The 23,033-nt window shown below is 35.9% G+C and overlaps 1 protein-coding gene across 13 annotated transcripts in view; it reads right to left on the bottom strand.

Moving 5' to 3' along the window:
- Positions 1-23,033, bottom strand: part of Cep63 (centrosomal protein 63) — a 50,800-nt gene that overhangs the window by 2,790 nt on the left and 24,977 nt on the right. For 7 of the 13 annotated variants that reach the window (XM_004834266.3, XM_087186172.1, XM_087186174.1 and 4 more), the window contains 9 exons: positions 19,903-20,016; positions 12,638-12,871; positions 12,201-12,334; positions 11,007-11,144; positions 7,964-8,078; positions 6,788-6,985; positions 5,003-5,089; positions 1,103-1,305; positions 48-327 (listed from right to left, as the gene is read on the bottom strand). In XM_004834266.3, the coding sequence (XP_004834323.2) occupies positions 48-327; positions 1,103-1,305; positions 5,003-5,089; positions 6,788-6,985; positions 7,964-8,078; positions 11,007-11,144; positions 12,201-12,334; positions 12,638-12,871; positions 19,903-20,016 (1,503 nt within the window). Of the gene's footprint in view, positions 1-47; positions 328-1,102; positions 1,306-5,002; positions 5,090-6,787; positions 6,986-7,963; positions 8,079-11,006; positions 11,147-12,200; positions 12,335-12,637; positions 12,872-17,761; positions 17,872-19,902; positions 20,017-23,033 lie in introns of those variants that run through there. The other 6 variants (XM_004834268.3, XM_087186177.1, XM_087186176.1 and 3 more) reach the window with 5 other exon arrangements.

The raw sequence follows: 23,033 nt of genomic DNA, 5'->3' as shown, positions 1-23,033 counted from the left end.
AACAAAAATAAAACTAGTAAGCTAGAAAAATCAGAAAGTTTCCATACCAAAGATATAAACTCTTCTTGGTCATTCGTACCATCAGACATAGTGTCAGAAAAATTGGCATCATTTGTATCTAGCAGTGAAGGCAAAGAGTGAGTCTGACCCAGAAAGTAAGAAGGCAAAGAGATGGTGGAGCTGCAAGAGCTGAGGTGAGGACTCAGAGGGCTGCAGGCCCTGGACACAGGGCCTGTGCTATCCGGTGCTTGTCCTCTTGGAGAGTGGAGACCTGTTTTGCAGTGCTCAGTCTTTATCCCATCATGTCTGTGCTGGCCATGGGTTGGCCTGAATAGCAGGTTAGAAAATAAAACAAATGAAAAATTGCAGCAACTTGTCTCTTTCTAACAGAAATCTAGGACATTCACTTAAACATATACAATGAGGCTAAGCTGTATGGTGCTATCATTTACAAAATGGAAACCTCACTCAGACCAGGTGATCTTTTACTTATGCAGATCCCAAATATCCAGTCCCCACTGCCAGGTCCGTGTACTCACACACTCACACCATACCAAAGGGGACAAATAAACTACCAGAGTAACTAGAGTGGCTGGTGTTAGGATGGGGGAGCACTGCATACACTGAGCAGGTAAGAGTGGGGGTGAGGGTGTCAGCAAGGCTTTTGGCAGGATGACACAGAAGCCACATACTATGAACGGAAACCAGGTGGTTTTCACCAAATGCTATAATAGCCTATAATTAGTTGACCAAAAGTACAATGGAGGCTTTTTATAAAAACCAAATTTTCAATCAAACATTGCCAAATCCTGAGTCCTCTGAGGAGTGGGACACGTGTTGGGGAAGTATGAAGTAGCATAAATGGGCACAGTGGAATAAAGGTGTTGCTTATACTTGCATGAAGAGTGCAGAACACTAACTCATTAATGTAAGAGCTACATAAGCTCCTCTCCATTTTTTTATCTGATTGTAGCTTTACTTGTATATAGCATACTTCAGAATTAAACAGAACCCTTTGATGATGATTTAATTTCTGTAAGTCAGAAATTATTCTTAAAAAGTGAATTATGTTGCAAAAATACATATTCAAAAGAAACTTTACTTAAATTCCGTATTCTTGAACTGAGTTGTTCTGCTGAGTGTCAGTTTAAAGACATTGTCTTTTTGTTTGCACATCTGTGTAGCGATCTCCAGCTGAGATTTGGTATGCATTACATCTTTCTGTAGTTGTTGATTTTCAGACACTAATTTATTTAATGTCTCAATATAATTCTCCTGAAGGTCTGCTAGTGAAATTTCTTTTGCCTAATAAAAAAAGAATACTAGAGTCACTTAATTTGTACAATAAAACTTGTGATCTGTGATCCTGCTGGCTGAAAAATTCAGTTTGTTTCAGTTGCAACTACTTAATGTATGGCTTTACTATAATTGGAAAAAGTGAAGATTTTTGCCTTTAGTCCTCTTAAAACTAACAGAAACAAAAGATTCTGTTTAAGAGTAAATGGGAAGGCTGGGCACGGTGGTGCACTTAGGAGGTTGAGGCAGGTGAATTGTCATGAATTTGAGGCTAGCCTGGGCTACAGAGTGAGTTCAAGGCAGCTTGAACTACATGGAAAGACCCTGCCACAAAAAAAAAAAAAAAAAAAAAGTAAATGGGAGTGGAAAGTTAAGAGGTATAATGGGCTTCCTGGTGTGCCGGAAATATTCCAATATCTGGAGGGATAGAAAAAAGGTGGTGGAAAGCTGCAAGAATCAGGAGAAGCAGGAGAAAAGAAAATAGCAGCCATGGTTCTTCTGCAAGGAAAAGGCTGAATAGCCCCAGAATACCTATGGGAAAAAAGCAAGAGACCTAGTTAAAGGGAAGAAATTTAATTCTATAAAACAATTCTGGTTCTAAGAAAGACTTCTGCCTGAAAGGGACAAGTTTTAAATAAATATTCTCTCAATTTAAACACATTTATATAATTTTGGCACCTACCCTTGTATCTAAAGTCAGACACGATAAAGCAGGATTCAAGTTTAGGGTGAGATTTACCATTCCAATATGCTCTTAGCTCTGTGATCATAAATTTTATCTCTCTTTAATTCTAAGTGTTTCTTGGTAATATAGAGCCTTTTCCCCTATTAAACATATTTTACTTAGCAAATTTATGGTGATCTTGAGAGTCTGATATAATGTTTAGCCTGGTCTTTTCTATAAAAAATTTTCTGAAAGTAAGCTGATCAAGAGTTATCTGACAAACAAAACTAACCAAAACATAAACTTTAAACTGCCTCTGTTCTAGTGATGACAACGAGTTATAAAATCTTTCAAAAAGTTGTCCATGCCAGATAAAATCTCAGGAGAACATCTGCAGGATATATCAGCTAAACTGCAAATGACTGTCAGATTTCAAAATGTAAGTATTTTATTTGAGCTGCTGTTTTCATTAAAGTAACTAGATATTTATTAAAATAGTTGTTTTTAACCCAATATTCATTTGTAAAAATAATTCTGCTTTCCTAGGTGGTAAAATACAAAAGGGCACTTATAATTATTTCTAAAAATATGTTCAACATGTTCACACTTCATGTAACTTTGAAACCAAAGAAAGCTTAAACTGCTGATAGGATTTTCACTAGCCAGTTTGATGGATATCATTAAAAATACTTTATTTGAAAAAGATAAACCTTTTCTTTTCCAGGCATCTGTCAAAATTTTTCAGTTATTACATTATTAATAATAATTACAGATAAATGAATGAGAGGTAATATAAAAACTGAGCAGCAAGAATGGGCCTGTTCAAAGAAAGAACTGTATTACTAGTTAGAGGGAGGTTTCAGGAGAAATTCGCTGAACACAATCTCTCGTCATAATCTAGCTTAGTTCCCCTGAGAGGTCTCAACTCTTAAATATGAACAGGAATCAATGAATGCAATAAGATGTCTCAATCAAATATTGCCAAACCTTGAGTCCTTTCAGCATTCCATAAGTGCAAACCAAATCACTTCTTGGATTTCTGCCCTACTAGCTTCATTTGGCTTTAGCAGGGGCACTGAGTAATCATTTACTATTCATCCACCCACACACCCATACATCTAGCCTTCTACTCATACACCTATCTACCCCTTCATCTGTCCATCTGCCCACTTATACATCTACCTTCCCCCTTAAAAATATTTAGCTATTATTTGTGCTCCTATTTTTTCCATCTTTGTGGTTTTGTGCTATTAAAAATAGTATTTTCATTAAAGTATTCGGGGAATTTGGGGAGGAAGCAAGACTAGATAAATGTCATCTGCTCTCCTAAATGACAGCACACTATTTCATGGTAGACAGCCACATACTAGCCATTTAAACAAACACCTAGCTTATCTTCAAACTTTAAATATGGCACACAACACTGTCATGATCGTTTCTCCACATTAGCTCCTATAGCATAAATTCTTTGGGAATGCAAACTGATAGGAACATTGAAGAACAATTCAGGAATGCCTCAAAATCAGAAATGTACCTGAACTAGGAGTTTAAAAGCTATATGTATATAGAAGATTGATATCTTTTGCTAAATTGTCCTCATGAAAGGTCGTATCAATGTATTTTCTCATTAACAGTGCATAAGAGAGCCTGTTTCCCTACATCTTTGCTAACAATGGCTATATAATAATTTTTAAAAGTCACTAACAAACTAATTTGTCAGAGTTTTTATCCTTACTAGGGAGGTTTAATAGCTTTTCTTGTTCACTTAATATTTATAGTACTTCTATGAATTATCTGTTTTGCCCCCTTCTCCACTGAATTACCTTTTTATTACCTCTGTAGGAAATTCTTATATATTGATATTTTACATTAACTTTTTATCTGTTTACAGATATTTTTTCCTGTCTACTGATCTTTTTTATGGGGCCTTTTGCCATCTAGAAGTTTTACATATTTATGTTGTAAAATCCTTATGGCTTCATGGTACTTAGAGAATCTGCCTATCTCAAATATTATAAAAAGAGTTCCCCATTTTTTTAGTTTAAATAAAGTATTCTTCTAGCCTTTTCTTCTATCTCAGCCTCCATGGTTGTGAGATTAGAACTATTTGGGAGCAAATAGGAAGCAATGTGTAATTATACATCTTTTTGCAGACAATACTTTCTGGAAGTACAGAAAAACACAATTTCTACCATCTCTGGGAACTTGACCAACATCAAAAAAAATGAGTCAGGACACATGTATCATTCTGAAAATGGTAAGAATCTTATAACAAAATAGTTAAGAGTATCACACTGTTCATACCTCACTCTTAGCTAGTCATGTTCTCTTGTTTTGCAGCTGATAGGCATTTTTATCCTTCCTATTAAATTATTCTAAAGTCTTAAAGGCAAGAATCCTACCTTATTCATCTTTGTGTTCATTATAGCACCAACTAAAATGTTTTGACATAAAAGACTCTAAAACATGATTAAATTAACTTTGAGATGTAAATGAAACTAAATTATTTAAAAGATGATATACTTTATAATGAAGAGATATTGCAATGAAATTACAATGTAGCAATAATAAAACAAGCATTTAACATTTATTGCACACTATCAATACTATGCCAAGTTCTTTATATGCATTTCCCTAGTAAGTTCAGACTATACAAATATTTCATCATGAAAATAACATTAAACAAAATCTTCCTATTGATGGAATAGAAAAATCGTATTTTGCTTACTTACATCCTTGTTTTAATTTCATTTTACTTGAGAAAATATCTGCTGGGCAGGGTGGTGCATGCCCATAATCCCAGAAATTGGGAGGCTGAGATAAGAGGATTGCCACAAGTTCGAGGCCGGTCTAGACTACACAGTGAGTTCAAGGCCAGCCTGAACTACATAGCGAGACCCTGTCTCAAAAAAACAAACCAAAAGAAAAAAGAAAAAAATTTTTCTGCAGGTTCATTCCACTAGTTTAATCTACCTCATCTTTATAATATCAATACTTACAACATGATTTTTAAAGGGTTTCTGAATAGAAAAACGTAAGTACCTTATGTAAACCAAATTCCAATTTCATCACCATTTCAGAAAGACGATGATTTTCTAATTTGAGTGATTCCAACTGATTCAAAATTTCCTGAGAAAGGAAAAGCAAAAACAAACAAATATAATAAATAAATCAAATGCATCGTACAAAATTTTTCCACAATAACTTCCACTAGGCTGCTACATTCTTCATTCATACACACATGCACACACAAAAACAAAAGCACACACTTTCTACAAGAATGTGTTCACAGTGCTATCAGGTGATTTAACATGCATGTGAGTAAACATTATTCTACAATGATGAACCAGGCAGGGCTGAAGCAGGCAAGCTTCTGCTCACTGGTAAATCTCTAATCACTATCCTGTGTTAGCCTCCTCCAGCATGGCTTCTCCCTCTAGCTAGCACCAGGTGGGATTGTACTTCTTTTACAAAACCGCTTATTTTCAGTCCTCACTCTCCTTAGCTCTGCTGCTTGACTATTTCTACTTGAGAAGACATCTTTGACTTTTTCTGGCTTCTTACTTCCTCAGCAAAAGCTACCTGGTTAACTTTCGTGCTGCCACCTTTATTTTAAGGTCTATTTCAACAACTTCTTTATCCTAAGTGAAAAATATCCTAAATTTGATTCACGTCACTGGTCTGTATACCCTGTGCTTTTTCATAATAATTGCTAAATTTCTCAGGAGGTTTCAAATGCTAGCTTTATGCAAGGACTCCTACAGGTAAATGCCTAGCCTTCATTGTAACCTTGAATTCCAGGGCTTCCATGGCATTGACTAGGAGATATTTTTATACAAGAGTCTAGCCTTTATCTCAAACCAAATGTGCCAAATTAATGTTCCTTGTACCAGCTTCCCTACTATGTGTGCCTTTCATTCTCACCCTAACATACTCCTTATCTTTTCTGTTTCATTATAAAACATTACTTTCCATTCCATTGCTTAACTTTAAATCCCAAGTGACACTTTTCTTAACTCTACTACCTCATGTTCCCAGTCCAATTAAACACAAGGCTCAATTTTACCAGCCAAGTATCTGCAGAACTCATCCGTATCTCTCTCCTTCCCTTGCTCACTGCAAAGGCCACCATCTTGCTGCTACACCAGACCCTGAGTGGGTTCTGTCTCTTTGCTCATTCCATGTGAGGCCATAGCCATTCTCTACTGACCTCAGGACCACACTAGAACACCTTCCCACAGCTGATGGGGCCCTTCAACAGCTAGCCCCTGCTTTCCAGTCTTGTTACTTCCACTCACCTCAAGTATACTCCAGTTTCAATCACAGCCAGCACCTCACATCCTCTCCGAGACCTCTGCATGTGCTTTTCCCTTGCCCCACATACAGCTCCTCCCCATTCACTCAGTTCATTCCTATTCAGCCCTCAGGTCTTCTTTCTTTCAGGTATCACAGCCTCTAGCAAGTCTTGGATTCCAGTGATTTAGATCTGAGCTACCTTGGTGTGCTCCTAGCACCACACACACACACACACACACACACACACACACACACACACACACACACACACACACACACACACACACACACACACACACACACACACACACACACACACACACACACACACACAGTGAGAGCCGCTCCATTTGTCTGTATCCATCTCATTTCCCCACCAAGCCTGGTTAGACTGCTTGCTAAGTGTCAAGCCCTCAGCCGAAAGCAGGTGTCTAATGAAAATTTACTGAACTAAACATTACAGAAATTCTATCTTTACTAAATTCAATCTTCAAAAACACGCATCAAATAAAATTTTTGTTAAGGCTTCACCTTATGCTCCACTGCTTTTTCTTCTGCCTTTTGCATCTCTGCTTTGAGTTGCTTTTCCATGTCTGAGGAAGAACATTTGGCAGAAGCAATAGTGATATCTCGCTGATGTAACTCCCGAGTCAGGTGGGAGATTTCCATCTTCATACCTTCTAATGCAGAGCTGTAAGTCTGTTCAGCTTGTAAAATCTGTTCTTTCAACTACAACGAGGAAATAGGAAAACATCAAAGAAGAAGTATTTACATACAAAAATATATTAATAGTTAATAAAATAATGTTTACCTTAGCTTAAGACATGAAATTCTTCCTAGATTAAATCTGCAGAAAACTAGCAATTTAGCAAGTTGCATACCTATGTTGAAGCAAGTTTTTATACTCATAATCATTTATTAGATCTCAAAAGAGAAGAGGTAAACTATTCAAACACTGAAGATCAATTTCAAAGTCCACACACACATTAGAGTGCAGCAACTGTGACCTTCCTTTTTTTAGCTGCAAATCTAAAAATTTTGCTTATGTGGTTTTCTGGTCCACAGAATACAATAAATAATAAATAGACAAGAGGAAAGTGCTGGGCTGTAGCTCTATTGTGGGGACCTGCCTAGCATGCATGAAGGCCTAGGTTAAATCCCCAGCACCACAAAAATGAGGACAGGTCAGGACAGGACAGGGAAAAGGAAAAGAAGGGAAAGGGGAAGGACAAAAGGAAGAGAAAGGGAGGGGGAGGTAAAGGAAAAGAAAGACAAGAGAAAGAAAGTGTAATCTCAAAGTAAAAATGAAGTAATCTCAAAGAAGTAATACAAGTCAACAGATAGGACACCTAGGGCCTGTTAATGTAAGGGTAAATAATTCTGCATAACTCAGTTGGCACTGAGGACATTAACCACATCATAGCACACAAGAAAGTATATTTTTATATCCATGTTTAGCCAATAAGAAAATATTAAATGACAGCTCATATATTTCTGTAAAAAAAAATGGTTTGGAATCCTTTTTGGCAAGACCTGTTTAAAATAGCTTCAGAGTTCAAAGTAGGCAGGCTTCAATTATCTTGAAAATAATTATATGGCATCCCTGAGGATACTAAAAAAGCAGGCACTTTCCCTAAGCACAGTCTATGTGCTTTCCCTCTCCTGAATATCAGGTGTCCTCTGAGTTACATGCATGAAGATTTTTACCGTCTTAATTTCTGCCCTATACTCATTGTTATGTCCTTCCATCTTCTTCAATTCTTCATATTTTTCCATTAGCTCTTGGCTCAGTTGTTTACATGTTGCACTCACAGATTCCAAACTGTATGACAAAAATATAGTAACATATTTAAAATAAAATAAAAACCCTAAAACTCATAAACTGGATTATCTAATTTACCTTCTTGATATCCAAGATACAGCCTACTAATATCTTAAACACCTCTTCATATCCCAAATTAAAACACATTTCCAATTTTCTTATCATGAGAGGGAGCCAAATCTATCTCAAACCTTTGGCAATACTTTTGACTTTAATGTATACCTATATTCTTCTGCTTAAAATTACACTGGTTACAAAATTCTAAAGATAACAGCAACTTATCTAATTTTTACTTGTTACTTGTACTAAAGAAAATTATCATTGAGCTGCCATTATAATCTCAGTCTTTGCTATACCTGATTATACAATTCCATCCTATAAACACAGCAACATTTAAAGAGTTTCCAACTTATCACCCTTATTCAACACCCAATCCCTCATTAGGCAAAAGAACCAGAGACGCACTGAATCTCCTATCTCACAGCCCATTTCTACTAATATGATCTTTTTGCTCCTAAGTTGATAGTCTCTACTGTCTTCCATGTGCCATTTGCTACACCTGCCTTACTGTCTCTTCACATTCTCCGCCCAATTGACACTGATAGTCAACGCCCTCTCAAGACCTGACCTAAAGAATCAGATCAGAATTTACCTAATGAAACCACCTAGCCCTCACTTTCCTGACCATCTTAAACACAATTTATTTTCAGTTCTTATAGCTAAAATGTAAAAAATGTCTAGGACTTTCTATTTTAAATTTGCTAGTTTAAATTCCTCTCAGCTCCCTTACCATGTATATTTTTATCTCTCAAAGTACAAATTCTATGATTAAAATAATGTCTTTTCTTATCTCCCACCAAACTTAACCTTCATCCCCTCTGCCCCTACAGCACATGGCTCTAGACTATTTCCTAAATGCTTACTACTCACCTGGATTGTTTCTCCAACATACCCAACTTACCACATAAGCTATCTGTCAAAAATATCATCTTGGAAATAAAACAGCACAAAAACTACTGATTAAATTCCCCTACTTCCTTATTTAGGGAATATTTTGTTCAAACGAAACAACACAAACAAACTGTTTAAAGCAATTCCTTTTTCTACCTCTTTTTTGAAAGAAAAATATTTAAGCTATTGTTTTATTATTGAACACTGGTGTTTATATCCATTTATTCCAATTTTACCTAGTTCTAAAAATCCTAGACTGTTCATTTATTCAGTACTTAGTATGTGACAACAATGTGCCAAACACTGAGATTGAGAGAGAAGAAAAATCACAGCTATATTTTCCTAACTACAGATGATAAGATCATGGCCTAAAGAGGATCAGTTGTCCAAGGTAACGCTAAAAATCAGCAACCAGACAAAACGTTTTGGGGCCTCATGACATAACAGTAAGACATATGAGCATTTGAAGATTACTGAAGAACCAATCAATAAAAACATCTATGATAAGATGTAAATTTTAATTCTAACATCAAAAATAAGCTTTATTTATTCTACCTAGAGTGTTCATATATACCTCAATAATTGTAACAAAGAATATACTAAATATTCCAAGTATTCTAAAAGGGATAAAAAAAAGTGTGTGGCATGCATGCTTAATATGTACTGAAAACACTTAGAAAATACTTAGTGGTTTCCAGAAACAGAAATAAAACTAAAAACAACAACAAAAATATTACTTACAGATAATCTAGCCGGGCATAGTGGCACACACCTGTTAATTCCAGTACTCTAGGAGGCTGAAGCAGGAGGACTGAAAGTTTGAGCCCAGCCTGCTCAACTCAGTGACTTAATGAGACCATGTTTCAAAATAAAAAAATGAAGAAAAGGCTGGAGATGTAGCTAAGTGCAAAGGCCCTGGGTCAATTCCCCAGTGCCCCACTTCCAAAGACAACCTAAAAAAAAGAGTAAAATGAGCTAGGTGTGATAGCACACACCTATAGTCCCAGCTATTTGGGAAGTGCGAGGATCACCTGAGCTCACAAGTTTGAGACCCATCTGGGCAACATGGCAAGACCTGTCTCAAAAAGAAAAATAAAATAAAAAGTACAAAATGGTAATTTTTTATTGTTTTCTGTTTGCCTAAAAGCTAATAGTTTGTGTACTTTTTCTCTTTTACATGCAAAAAGTTAGTGTAAAAATGATCAAGATTAATGTGTGTCAAAACATCAAACTTTCCAGTCAAAAAGTATAGAAGTATGACAAACAAAAAAAAGTTTATAAGTATGACAAAGGTAAGAGCTGGCTGGATTATAGTAAGGCACTGGTCAGGATTCAATTAACATCCAAGGAAATCTCAACAATTCTGCAGAACAGAAAGAAGGAGCATCACGTGTCAACTGTGATCTCTCCAAGAACAGCGTCAGCAAGGTGATAGAAGGAAGCCAAAATGAAGGGGTTCTAAACAGGACAAAGGGGAAGTAGAGAAGGTCAGTACAGACAACTCTTTTGAAGAATTTGATTTTGAAGGAAGGCAGAGAAATGCAGAAGTAGCTTGATGGGGATATGGGGTTAAAGGAGAGTTTTAATTTTTTTTTCCAAAATGGGAGACATTATGAGTATTTTTATATAAGTGGAAATGATTCAGCAGAGAGGCAGAACTTTGTGAAGTAGAAGATGAAGGAAAAAACTGCAGGGACAGGACACACAGGATAGGTAAGTCTTAGCAGACACACATCCATCAGATCATCTGCACTAACAAATTTATGGGCACAGATGCAGGCAGACTGGCAGATTTGGTGGCAGAAAGATTAGGAAATTCTCTTTTAATTGTTTTTGTTTTCTCAATGAAGTAAGATCATTTGTATATGTCAGAAAAAGATTATTTTTCAGAAGACTATTAGTTTTTTATACCAATATGATGACCACAAATTCATAAGAATAACTAGAGGTTTTTGAACTGTGTATATAATTATCTACCTGCCTTCTAGACGAGTCACCTCTGCTTGCAAGAGTTCTTCACTTGTGTGGGTAAAATCCAACTGGGAGAGCACACTGCCTAAGTCCCCTTGCCCTTGAAAGGTGATCCTCCTTTCAGCCTGAGAGTCCTCCAGTGGTCTATAAAAGGACACAAGATGAATGCTACAGGCCACTTATTTTGCAAATAGAAACAATGAATAGGCACTCTTTTCCCATCCCAACTGTTTAGGGTGAGTACGCTCTGTGGTACTCCACTTTCTCTCCTGCTTTATGGCAAGAACTAGGAGTCAAGACTCTTCCCAAATAAGTCAGCAGCAATTTACTGCTTTCTTAACTGGAATTTGGCATGCTTTGCAAGGGAAAAGGGAAATCATTTTGTTGACAATACCTTGCACCAAAGAAACTGAAGTTTTAAGAGAGCTCTGGCAAGATTAAAAGTGCATCAGATATAAGTCAAATAAAAGGAGGATAGCTCAAATTGTTATTTTCCACTGCAAACCTCTCATTGCAATAACTGATACATAAAAATTAGTTTTAGGAATTTTTTTTTTTGGTACCGGGTATCGAACTTGGGATCTTGCGCTTGCAAGGTAGGCAGTGGAACCACTGAGCTAAATCCCCAGCCTTAGGAATGTTTTCAAAAGTGCTAGCTCACCATGCCTGCCTTGCAAGCGCAAGGTCTTGAGTTCAATACCCAGTACCAAAAAAAAAAAAAAAAAAAAAAAAAGTGCTAGCTCAATGGATGGCTGTTGGTGATGATAAGCGATACTAACCATGACTTACTCTATCAAGGAAAAGAGGATTTTCAGGAGTTATGGACATAATTCACTTCACATCTATAGTTTTACCAAGAGGGAAATCTAAGCAGTTCCTAACTTTCTAAATATCAAAATCTTTTTTAGGAAATAAAGGGGAAAAAAACTAGGCACACAAAACTTTTTAACATATAGAAATCTGACTCACAAGTTAAAACAGAGTAAGAAAACCCAGAGTAGAATCAAACACAAAATTGTATATATGCAATATTAAAACTGCTACTAGGGCCAGGGATTTAGCTCAGTGGTTCCTCCGCCTGCCTTGCAAGCGCAAGGACCCAAGTTTGATCCCCGGTACCAAAAAAACCAAAAAAAGCCCTGCTACTTAATGCTGAACCACCAAGTGGGTAAGATGAATAATATTTAAGATTAAATACACCTTATGGAGTCTACTAGGTGTTGGGTGTTGTTTCCTTTTGCTTGTAACTTCTTTTGCATTTTTTTTTCCTCATGCATGAAATTTTCATGATACTGAAGATTTGCCTTCAATTCTCTCTTTTCTTCCTGCAGAGTCTGAAAAACACTCAGAAAAATGTCAGATAGTACTATAATTTTCCTTTAGTTTTCTTTCAGCAGCGCCTACAAAATACTCTGAAAAAAAGTCAGAGTATTACAATTTTTCTATCTCATGAGAAAAGGAAGCCAGGGACTCAAACTGTAAGTTATATGACAAGCACAATATTAATACAGCTGTCAATAGCTGAGCTATCAGCTACAGAGTAGGGAAGAAACCATAGATTTTTGGAACCTAGTTCTAGGTTAAGTATTGTCTCTTAAAACACACATTTCTCCAATTTCAGTAATTTTAAAACATACCTCCAACAGTTTTTCAGATTCTCTCAGTTTTTCCTCTTTTTGCCGTTGCTCATGCAGAATAGTCATATTGGTTCCAATCAAGTCATTAACCCTCATGTTAAGACGCTCTATTTCCAACTCATTGGCACAGATGGTGTCCTTGGCCCGCTCAAGCTTACTGCTCAGGTGCTGGATTTCTGACTGACTGGACAACTCCACAGAGTCTAATTTCTGTTTCCTATTGGTGAGCTGAGCCTAGAAACACATAGGTTAACAATAAAAAGGGAAATAATAAAAGAATGATAAAAAAAAAAAAGAATGATAAACGAATAAGGAAGACTTGAGTTTAACTTCTGTAAAAACATAGAGCATCAGCTTACTAAAAAATAAGTATCTTAAGAAAGGGTAAGAATGAATTGAGAAAGCAATTCTCTTCAGAGAAGAGATGCTGCTCACCTACTGAAAACACAGGTCCATTATTCTACCTACTTATCATGTAGGAAATGGGAGATATAAAGCATTATTCTAATATAAGTCCAGAAATTAAAATATAGCAAATCACCAAACTTCTTAAATGTGTATCTCAAATTTCCATTTTCTCTCCATCTACAGTATACTGCATGTAGTTATTCTGTATTTCTGTATTAACATTCTTTTCCAATACATTACCAACACTCATATTCAGGTTATGCAAACTGACCACAAAATGCCATTTAAATATGGAAAGGTGGAAGGATTATAGAATTTCATTGCTTGAGGAAAAATGTGCTTTTAGGAGAGAACAGGTTCTATCATCAGTCTGTGGACATTTTCTGAGCTAAAAAATTGTAACCACATACAGCACATCTAAAATTAGTTTCTTTCAGTAACATTATCTCCTGAGGTACATACAATAATACTACTTCAGCAACTGTCTCATGGACCTGTAGTGTATTTAATACCCTAATCTTCAGAATCTGTATTCTAACCAAACTGGTTTTGGCTCTTAACTTTTTAGTTTTCAGAAGTTGAGTTTTTTGTTTTTCATGTTTTCGTTTTGTTTTTGAGACATGGTCTCACTATTATAGATATCTAAGTTAGGTAGAAACATTAGAAGCAGGCAGAGAGGGCTAGGTCCTCTATAGGGTCAGGACAAAGGTAAAAAGCATATCACAACTGTGGCCAGAGACACATCTGTTGGAGACCAGACCTCAAGATAAAGACAAACTGGCCAACCTTACATACTTCCTCAAATAACAAAAACTGGGCCTAATGAAGATAGATATCAGTCACCCCAGCCTCTGGACCCATCATTTCTTAGAAATAGTCTTTTGTTTTTTCCGTGCACCCTTGTTATGTGACTTGTTTCCCACTGGATCACTATTACCTAAGCGACTATACTCATAACCTTATTAGTTAATCATGGCTGTAACCCACATTGTACCCACGTATGTTTTGCTCTATAAAACTTCCCTTGAAGTGGGGACCCCGGCTACCCATTTGGGTCCATTCCTGCCTCTCAGGAGCTATCCTCTCAATAAATATTTTCCTACTCTTAACCCTCATCATTCCTAGAATTCACTCTTCGATTTTAGAGAACATGATCTTGGCCTATCAGACATCTAACAGGTTGGAAGACATGATATTTTCATATTTCATCTCCTCTATCATCACTAGTCCAGACTGGCCTTGAACTCATTATTTAGCCCAGGCTGGCCTCAAATTTTGGCTTGTGAGTGCTAGGATTACAGGTGTGCACCAGCACACCCAGCTTAGTTTTCACAAGTTTTAATTTCATCCAGACTGGTTCTTCATCGCACTGCAGATGAACATAAATCATCTGTTGAGGTAAACTTTCCTTATTTTGATTACATCTCTTAAATATCTGACATTAAGAGGTATTTTAAATATTTCTAAAAGTAAAGAAAGTTTTATTTTAGAAATAAAAGTGGAAATATCTCTGAGAAATCTGCTACAGATCTAAAGATTTTATTATATATGGTATGGGGACAAAAAGTAGATGCTTAAAAATGTCTATAAGTCAGAGAAAGTTTAGGAGGACAGAGGCTGAGATGTAGACAGATAATGTTTATATAAATTTCAGATCAATATTCCAGTGTAAAGAGGCAAAACATTTTTTTACTAGATTCTTACAGTACTGTCAAAGAAGAGTCAACATAGGTTTAGATTCATTAGAATAACTGCTAAGCATGCGCTTGTTTCCAAACTTTTAACTATAATATAAATTTTTTTCTAAAAGGAAATCTTACACAGAAGCCTATGCAGAATGAATAAATGCAAAGAGTGAGTGAGGAGGGGACAGAAAAGGAAGCTGGAATCTAGTTTGCTAAACCCTACCTTAACCTATCCATCAGCCCTGGGGTTTGGCAAATACAGCTAGAAAACCACTGTACAACTGGCACTCAGGATGAAAGCAACACAACTGGAAAAACAACGCTACAATAGCTATACAACACTATTCAACTCAAACTGGTGATGTGGGAGTAAGTATGTTGAAGTTATAGCTATAATTTAATTAAGCTATAGTACAGCTAGTCTAGATTTGCTACTTAAAAATTAACCAACTTCCAGTTTTGAAGAATAAACATAGCCTTTAACACATCAGTCATACAAAAAGTGTTTTTAGTATGTAATCATCTTAAATACAAATTTTAAATTTTCATTAACTAGAATTAAGCCTGCAATGTCCAATACGACAGTCACTGCCACATGGGGCTACCAAACACCTGAACTGTGGCTGGTCTGAATTGAGATGTAATCTAAGTCTTAAAATATGTGGTGCATTTCAAAGACTCAGTTTTAAAAAAATGTAAGTAAATATTGTAATATGTTTTACATCTGGGTTAAATAAAATATATTATTGAAATTAATTTCACCTTTTTCTTTTTACTTTTTAATGTGATTTCTAGAAAATTTTAAATTACATTTCATTAACACTACACTTGTCTCAAGAATACCTCTTCCAATATTAAGAAAGTCAGAAATAATACTATAATCCACTTACAAAAGAATGATTATTTTTCTTAAGTATCAGGCATTAGAGTTATTTTAAGATTAATATATTTTTAAATCTTTTTTTGCATTAAGCACTGCCACTAATTTTTTTTAACCAGAACTTGATAATCTAACATTCAGCATTCTAACTATTCTATTTAAGTAGACAGAGTTATTTAAAAAACACAAATCACAGAAAAAGTAAACCATCAAGAAGGCAATGCACATCAGAGAGACTGAAGAAAAGCCACATTACAGGTTTACAGATACAGAGCAGCAGTGCTCAGAGGCCGGCCTTCATACCAGGATCCCTTGGAAAACAAAGCGCTTGTTGCTCCCTATCATACTGCCCTCAGCAATCTCATTCTCTGGAGAAGTCAATTCCTTGAAGCACAAAGCCAGAAAATAATTTGAATTCAACACCAATCTTCAACCCTTTCCCTACTGTCTCACACTTTAACTGCCACCCTAATGCCATTTATCATTCTACATGAATTTTAGAACCATTCTTGCCAAATCCTCAAAATGGAACAGTCAATCAATTATGTGGATAATCATTTGAAGAACAAATTTATATTGCTACCAAACACCTAATACCACAATAAGTATTATATAACATATTTTTAAACATTTAAAAATGTTTATTAGTGTGTTTGCAGTACATGCACTTTACAATCATCTTGGGGTGTAGTAACATGTACATAATACAATATAGTTCTTTTTTTTAAATCCCCTTCTCTTTCCCTCTGCCTCCCTGCTCCTCCTCTAAATCCCCTTTTAAACATATATTTTTAAAAATTAGAAAGCATTACAAGAAATCTAGGCCTAGGTAAGCCAAGACTTTATAGTATAACATAAAAGATAGATACCTAAAGAAAAAAATTGATGGATATAAGCAATTTTAGATAATTATTTACAAAACAACTGTATTTCTATAAAAACTACTTGGCATAATAAACATAAATTGGGTAAAACACCTAACTACAACATAACAGCACAGGGCTTATAGTAGCTAAAAACATGAAAAATGCTCAACCTCACTCATAATTAACGAACTGCAAGTTAAAAGATACTACATTTTTTCACTTTTAAGGCTGGCAAAGACAAGCCTAAATGTGGGATAAGTCTAAAGAAATAATAGTGCCCACTGTTGGCAAAAAGTAAAGAAATGAATATTTTCATAAATTACTAGAGAAAGTCTTTATCAGCTCATGTTTAGAGGACATTTTGGCAATATATTTTAAAATCTTTAAAGACTGTACAATTACTCTCATGCAGCAATTTCACTTTTAGAGACATTGGTTAAAAATATAAATGGACAGGGCTGGTGATTTAGCTCAGTGGTTCTGGTGCCTGCCTCACAAGCACAAGGTCCCGAGTTCGATCCCTGGTACCAAAAAAAAAAAATATATATATATATATATATATAAATAAATGGACAAATATAAAGATGTTCATCCAAGAACTATTTTAAGAATGAGAAGTAAAAAACCAAATATTCTACAACAAGGGATTGGTTATACAAGTTATTATAAATTTAATACCAGAGTACACATATACAATCATTACAGCTACACATTTGTTGACATGTTGACATGTCATATTTAAACAGGAAAAATTTTAAAGCTGCAAAAATTAAAAATACTGTATTATGAAGTATTTAGCATAGTGCCTGTCACACAGTAAGTACTCGATATATTTTTGAATTGTGTTTCATGGAAAATTTCAAACATATACAGATACAGAGAGAATAAGATGATGAACCTCTTCACCACTCAGCTTTTAAAAATATCAACATTTTGGTATTCTTGATATTTTTAAAAGTTTACATCTACTTCTCCCTTCCCATACACAGTATATACAATTTAATTCTACTAAATGTACATGAAGTAATGTGCATTGTATATAAGCACAGAAAAAAAATCAGAAGAAATATGCACCAAAATGTTAATCACAATAAATTTCTAAAGAATGAAATTATGGATAATTTTATTTATCTCATTTTACCCATATTTTCTCATTTATCTAAAATAAACATGTATTATGTTATTTTACCACGTAAGTAAACTCAAGTAAATACATGAATCAATGAGTGAGAATTTCTAAGTTCCACCTTTGGATGTTAAAAAATTCAAGAAAAATTATTCATACCAAGAAATTTTTTGATGGGAGAGGTGTTAGGTTGTTTTCTATCCACTCAGTCTCCCAGGTTTTCTACTGATTTTTCCAGTGGTATCCCATGTATCAGGCAAATGCAATGACTCAACCTTAACTGGATTCTGACTCAAAAAAGACAATTTTTAGACAACTGGAGAAATGTGAACAAACTAGATATTAAATTATATTAACAAATTATTATTTATACTGTTTTGTAATACTAGTACAACAGTTGGGGTTTTTTTAGACCTAATTTGTGTTGGGAAATAAAATGTCTGTGATGTGCTCTGAATATTCCAGCCAAAAATAGAAAACATGGAATAGAGCAGAGTTTCAGTTCTGCAAGATGAAAAAGTTATAGAGATCTGTTGTGCAACAATTACACAGAGTTAACACTAATGTCTGTGCAGGATACACTTAAACATAGTTTAGGTGGCAAATCTTTATATGCCTTTACCACAATAAATAAGAAAGATTAGCAAGATGATAACTATTAATGCTAGGTAATGGGTATACAAAAGTTTTTAAAATGTTTACAAAAAATGATGCATCGATAGCTTTGGTTCATAGTCACAGAATGATTTAATTTTGTAGTTTGCCAAGGGAAAAAGAGAAATATAGTACATTTATAAGTAACTTTTTTGTTTTTGTTAGACAATCAGATAGTTTTATTTTTAAAAAAAATCCCAGAAGACTAATTCAAATATCCTTAGTATGAAAACCAGACGTTGGCTCTTTAAAGGCTTCATATTCTAATTCTAGCTGTCCCATCTTTCCTAACAGTGAAGCTTTAATTACACAGCTGATAATCACAATGGTAAGTTTACATAGTGCTTTTAGTATTTAGGTCAAAAAATATTGATCTAGGGCTGGGGATTTAGCTCAGTGGTTCCACTGCCTGCCTCGCAAGTGCAAGGTCCTGAGTTCGATCCTCGGTACAAAAAAAAAAAAAAAAAAAAAAACAAATTTGATCTAGAAATCTTAAGATTTCATTTTCCCGCTCTGATTGTGAAGCTTTCTACAACCTAGAAAATATTTTTTTCTTGAGGTTGTGGGCCCTTTCTGCCATTCTAAGTGGAGCATTCACAGCAGAGCTATTCTAGGTAGTTTACCAATTTACCAGACAACTGATATTTCAGGGGGACAAATAAAAAGCCAACACATTATTAAGAATCAAGACAGCAAATAAATGCAGTTTAAAAAAATAAAAACAAAAACTTTGTCTACCTCTCTTCATTTATTTAGTCTGTTCTCTTATTAGCTATAAGCTTACTATTAGCCTTGCTGAATTATGATATTAAACAAATAACATGTACAAACTGCATCTAAAAGAAGCACTGAGGTAGTATCTAAGGTATAACAGACAAATATCACAAATATTCATTTCTCTCTCTATTCAATTTTCTTTATGTTCTTGATTTTAACTGAAAAATGAAAGGACATGAATGTGTCCTAAGAAGCTATTCCTAAATTAGGTATCTATTTTGTGTTTGTTTAAGCCATTAATTCTTCACAAAAGTTTCTACCACTTCTAAAAATGGTGTTTCCACAGCCTCAAAGACCCCACTTTTAGGGCCAGGGATTTAGCTCAGTGGTTTCTCTGCCTGCTGGGTAAGCACAAGGATCCGAGTTTGATCTCTGGTACCAAAAAAAAAAAGATCCCACTTTTAGTCAGGGTGCACACTTTGCAATGTGACTCAGCATCGTGTCCTAACAACCAGACCCATTCAGCCAACATCCTCCAGCCATCCTAGAAATGGAGCAAGGCATAGAAAGGAGAGCCAAAAAAAATCCAATCTCAGAAAGAGAGAGAGTAAGATGCAAAAGAAGACAGAGAGAACAAGGACAGAAAGTGAAAAGGGAGGAAAAGAAGGCAAGAGATCAAGATTGGGAGAATGAATGTGTGAAAGAAAGAAGAAAGGCAAGTAGGCAGGAGAACCAAGGAAGAGGGGATGAAGACACGTGCGTATGTCCAGTTGCTGAGGAGGATAAACCCATAAGCAGAGCAGGATGAGCTCCCTGTACGAGAAAAAGAGCAGGGTTAGCAGAGAGAAGCTGAGAATGATAGAATGACAACCCACAGCTGCATTATAGTAGTCAGATTTAATCACAATGTTAAACTGTCACAACCCTACCTGAATTATCTCTGACTGTTCAGCCAGAGCCTTCCTTTGTGCCTCCAGAGAAGATACCTGTTGCTGATAAATCAAGCGCTGCTTCTCCCAGTCCAGTGATTTCTGACGAAATTCCTGAGGAGGCAATTAAGTTACTTAACTTCTAAGTGCTTCCCCTCACTGTCACTACTTCCCAGCCTCACTTTTGCTTTAATTTTCCCCACTTCCCTGGCACACTCACACCTTTCTCCACAGCAGGAGCCCCATTCCTCACTTAGCTGACAGACTGCACAGTAACACTGAGTTCCACTTATATTGTGCCCCTGGGTATCTGTCTTTCTATATTTACACCCTAATGGTGCAGATGCTAAGCACTGGGTTCATGACTATCTTCACAGATTTGCTGCCACCTAAGGGTTGCTATATTTTCAAGTGACTTTTCAGAAAACTGATGCTAAAATAATTAAAATTCAAAATATAATTACACATACCCCTTGCAATCCAAATTCTTGATATCTACACCCAAGAACTGAACAGATTCAAATCAATTTTCAGGTAAGTTGGTAGCCCAATTCTTACTTTTCAATATCTAAAACCCAGGAAGCAAGTACTATAGATGCAGACAACACAATATGCTTTGATAGTCACATTTTTACAACCTCAACATAACTGCAAAGACCTTAAAGAGAAGTATGTGATACATTTTAACAGGTATTTGTAACCCAAAGCCAAACAGTTCAACAGCATGGATCAACAGCAACTTCAAATTGCATACCAAGAAAATGAACTCAGTATTTATGAAAAAGGGACAAAACAAAGGGCAAAGAAACCTAATCTTTCTATCACTGTCCTCTAGGACCTTCAACTCAAGATATCTGATTCTCCTTGTAACTGCGGATAACCAGATTTCTGATATCACTCACCATTCCTTCATTCTATTATACCTGCCAATATTAATTTAGGTGCTGAGGATAACAATATTTAACAAAACAAACAAAAACTCTAGGCCCACTCAATTGGAGGGCAATATACAACACATTCATTGCATAGTATGTTAAATGGTAATACATGTTTTAAAGATAATAGAACATGGAATGTGCACAGTGGAGAGTTGCAAATTTTAAAAGGGACAGCTAGACTGAGCAAATAACATTTACTAAGTAAACACCAAGGGAGATAGGGATGGAGCTGTATTATTGCAGCAGTGACAGGGAACAACCTTGAAGTTGGAATATACTGGTGTGTTTAAAGATAAGCAAGGAAGCTGGGATGACTGGAATGGAGTGACTGAAAGGGAAAGCAGAAGGAACCAAAGTAGGAAAGTTAACAGAGAGTGAGACTACGTAGAGCTTCAGTATAATTCTGGCTTTAAGAACAGCTACTGGAAGGTAGCTTATTTGACTTGCATTACAACAGAATCAATCACCCTAGTTGCTGTGCTGAGAAAAGAGAGGTCCAGCCTGACACTAAAGGTTTTAGGCTTGAGCAGGAAAGGAAATGCCATCACCTGAAACTGGAACTTGGTGTTGGGAAGTGGGGAAGAGAAAGTAAAGTCGTTTATTTTGGACATGTTAAGATTTAGTTTTAGATTGTCCACTGTAGTGGAGATGTGAAATAGACAGTTGAATGTTACTCTGAAACAGAAAAGAGATCACAGCCATATATATGAAGAAGGATCTAAATTCTAAAAGGAAGCAAGGGAAATTGAGAAAGAATGGCTAATAAGATAGAAGAATGAGGAAAATGCACTTTTCCTCAAAGTCAAGTCAAGAAAGTCTTTTAAGGAAAGAGAACAGCTGGATCCAAAGCTCCAGATAGCAGGAAAAAGATGAGAACCAGCTACTGGCTTTAGGAATGCAGAGGTCATTGGTAACCAATATGCAGATAGCTTCTGTAATGTGAAGGGTCAGAAGCCTTATTCTGTGGATTAAAAAAAAAAAAAGACAAAAGAAATTAAAGATGAATATAGATGCCTAAAGTATTTTAGCATAAAGTGAGGGAGGAAGATGAAGGAAAAGAGAGAAAGAGGAGGCAAGAGAAGATAAGAGGAAAGAAATATGGATGCTTGTAGAAAATATCCAATGGACAGGGAAAAACTGAGCATGCAAAAAAGAGAAGGGGGATTGCTGGAGAAAGTTTGGGTAAAGGAGGGAAGGGAAGGCAGGACATATGGGCATAGTTACAGACAGGTAAGTAGACACAATGTCGGAATTCTGAAGAGAAAAGAATATTTCATCTGAAGATGACAAATGTTGAAAGTTTGAGGAGAAAAGAGGATGTGAAAGAGTCATTGTGGAAAGGGGACAAGTGAGAGGCAATATAGTAGGATTCTGGGTAGCAAAAGAACCCATCTGAGGTTAATGACCATGAATTTAAAATGAGGCCAGCCAGCATAGTTATGTTCAGCCACACATGGCAGGTAGACAGTGGGCAGGAAGGTGAACTAACTAGAGTTGTGGTTTTGCTAAGCAAATACAATGAAGAAAGAGAGGAGCAAAGGAGATGAGGGGAATATAAGGAATGTGACCCTGGAATCTGAGCTGGGTATGGACTGGTAAGTGAGAACACAAAGTAGATATGGAGCAGTGAAAAGGTACCAGAATTTAACGATTTTAAAGGGATGGTTAATGATTACTGAGAATCAAAGCCCTACATGGAAGCTAACAGATGGGGATGGTATTCAAATAGTTAGATACTTGAAAATGAGATTTTAGAGGGCTTGCAAATACTGCTAAAGATGGGCTGGGGATTTAGCTCAGTGGTTTCACTGCCTGCTGCACAAGTGCAAAGACTTGAGTTCGATCCCCGGTACCAAAAAAAAACAAAACAAAACATACTGCTAAAGATAATACAAAAGGAATAGAAATAGGAATAAGTAGATAAGACAGAGAAGAAATCAAAATATGTATGGAAGAAGGATGCCAAGAAACCCAAAGCCCAGAGTAATATAAGCCTCATTCCTATGGATACTGAAATCCTCAAGAGTTATGAGAAAAGTAACATGGGAAAGAACAATGAGCTGAGAGTTGAAATCTAGGAGCCAGGGAAGTAACCCAAGGACCAGGAGATGATGACTTTGGTTGTAGGTACATAGGCTGACTATGTGAAAACTACAGATGGGGTTTTTGAGGATGAAAGAAAAGAGAAGGGTC

The sequence above is a fragment of the Heterocephalus glaber genome, unplaced genomic scaffold (assembly GCF_053883595.1).
Source record: "Heterocephalus glaber isolate CG9 unplaced genomic scaffold, H.glaber_assembly_v1.0 deba00001504, whole genome shotgun sequence".
Classification (NCBI taxonomy): Eukaryota; Metazoa; Chordata; class Mammalia; order Rodentia; family Bathyergidae; genus Heterocephalus; species Heterocephalus glaber.
This window is presented reverse-complemented; position numbering and strand designations above follow the sequence as displayed.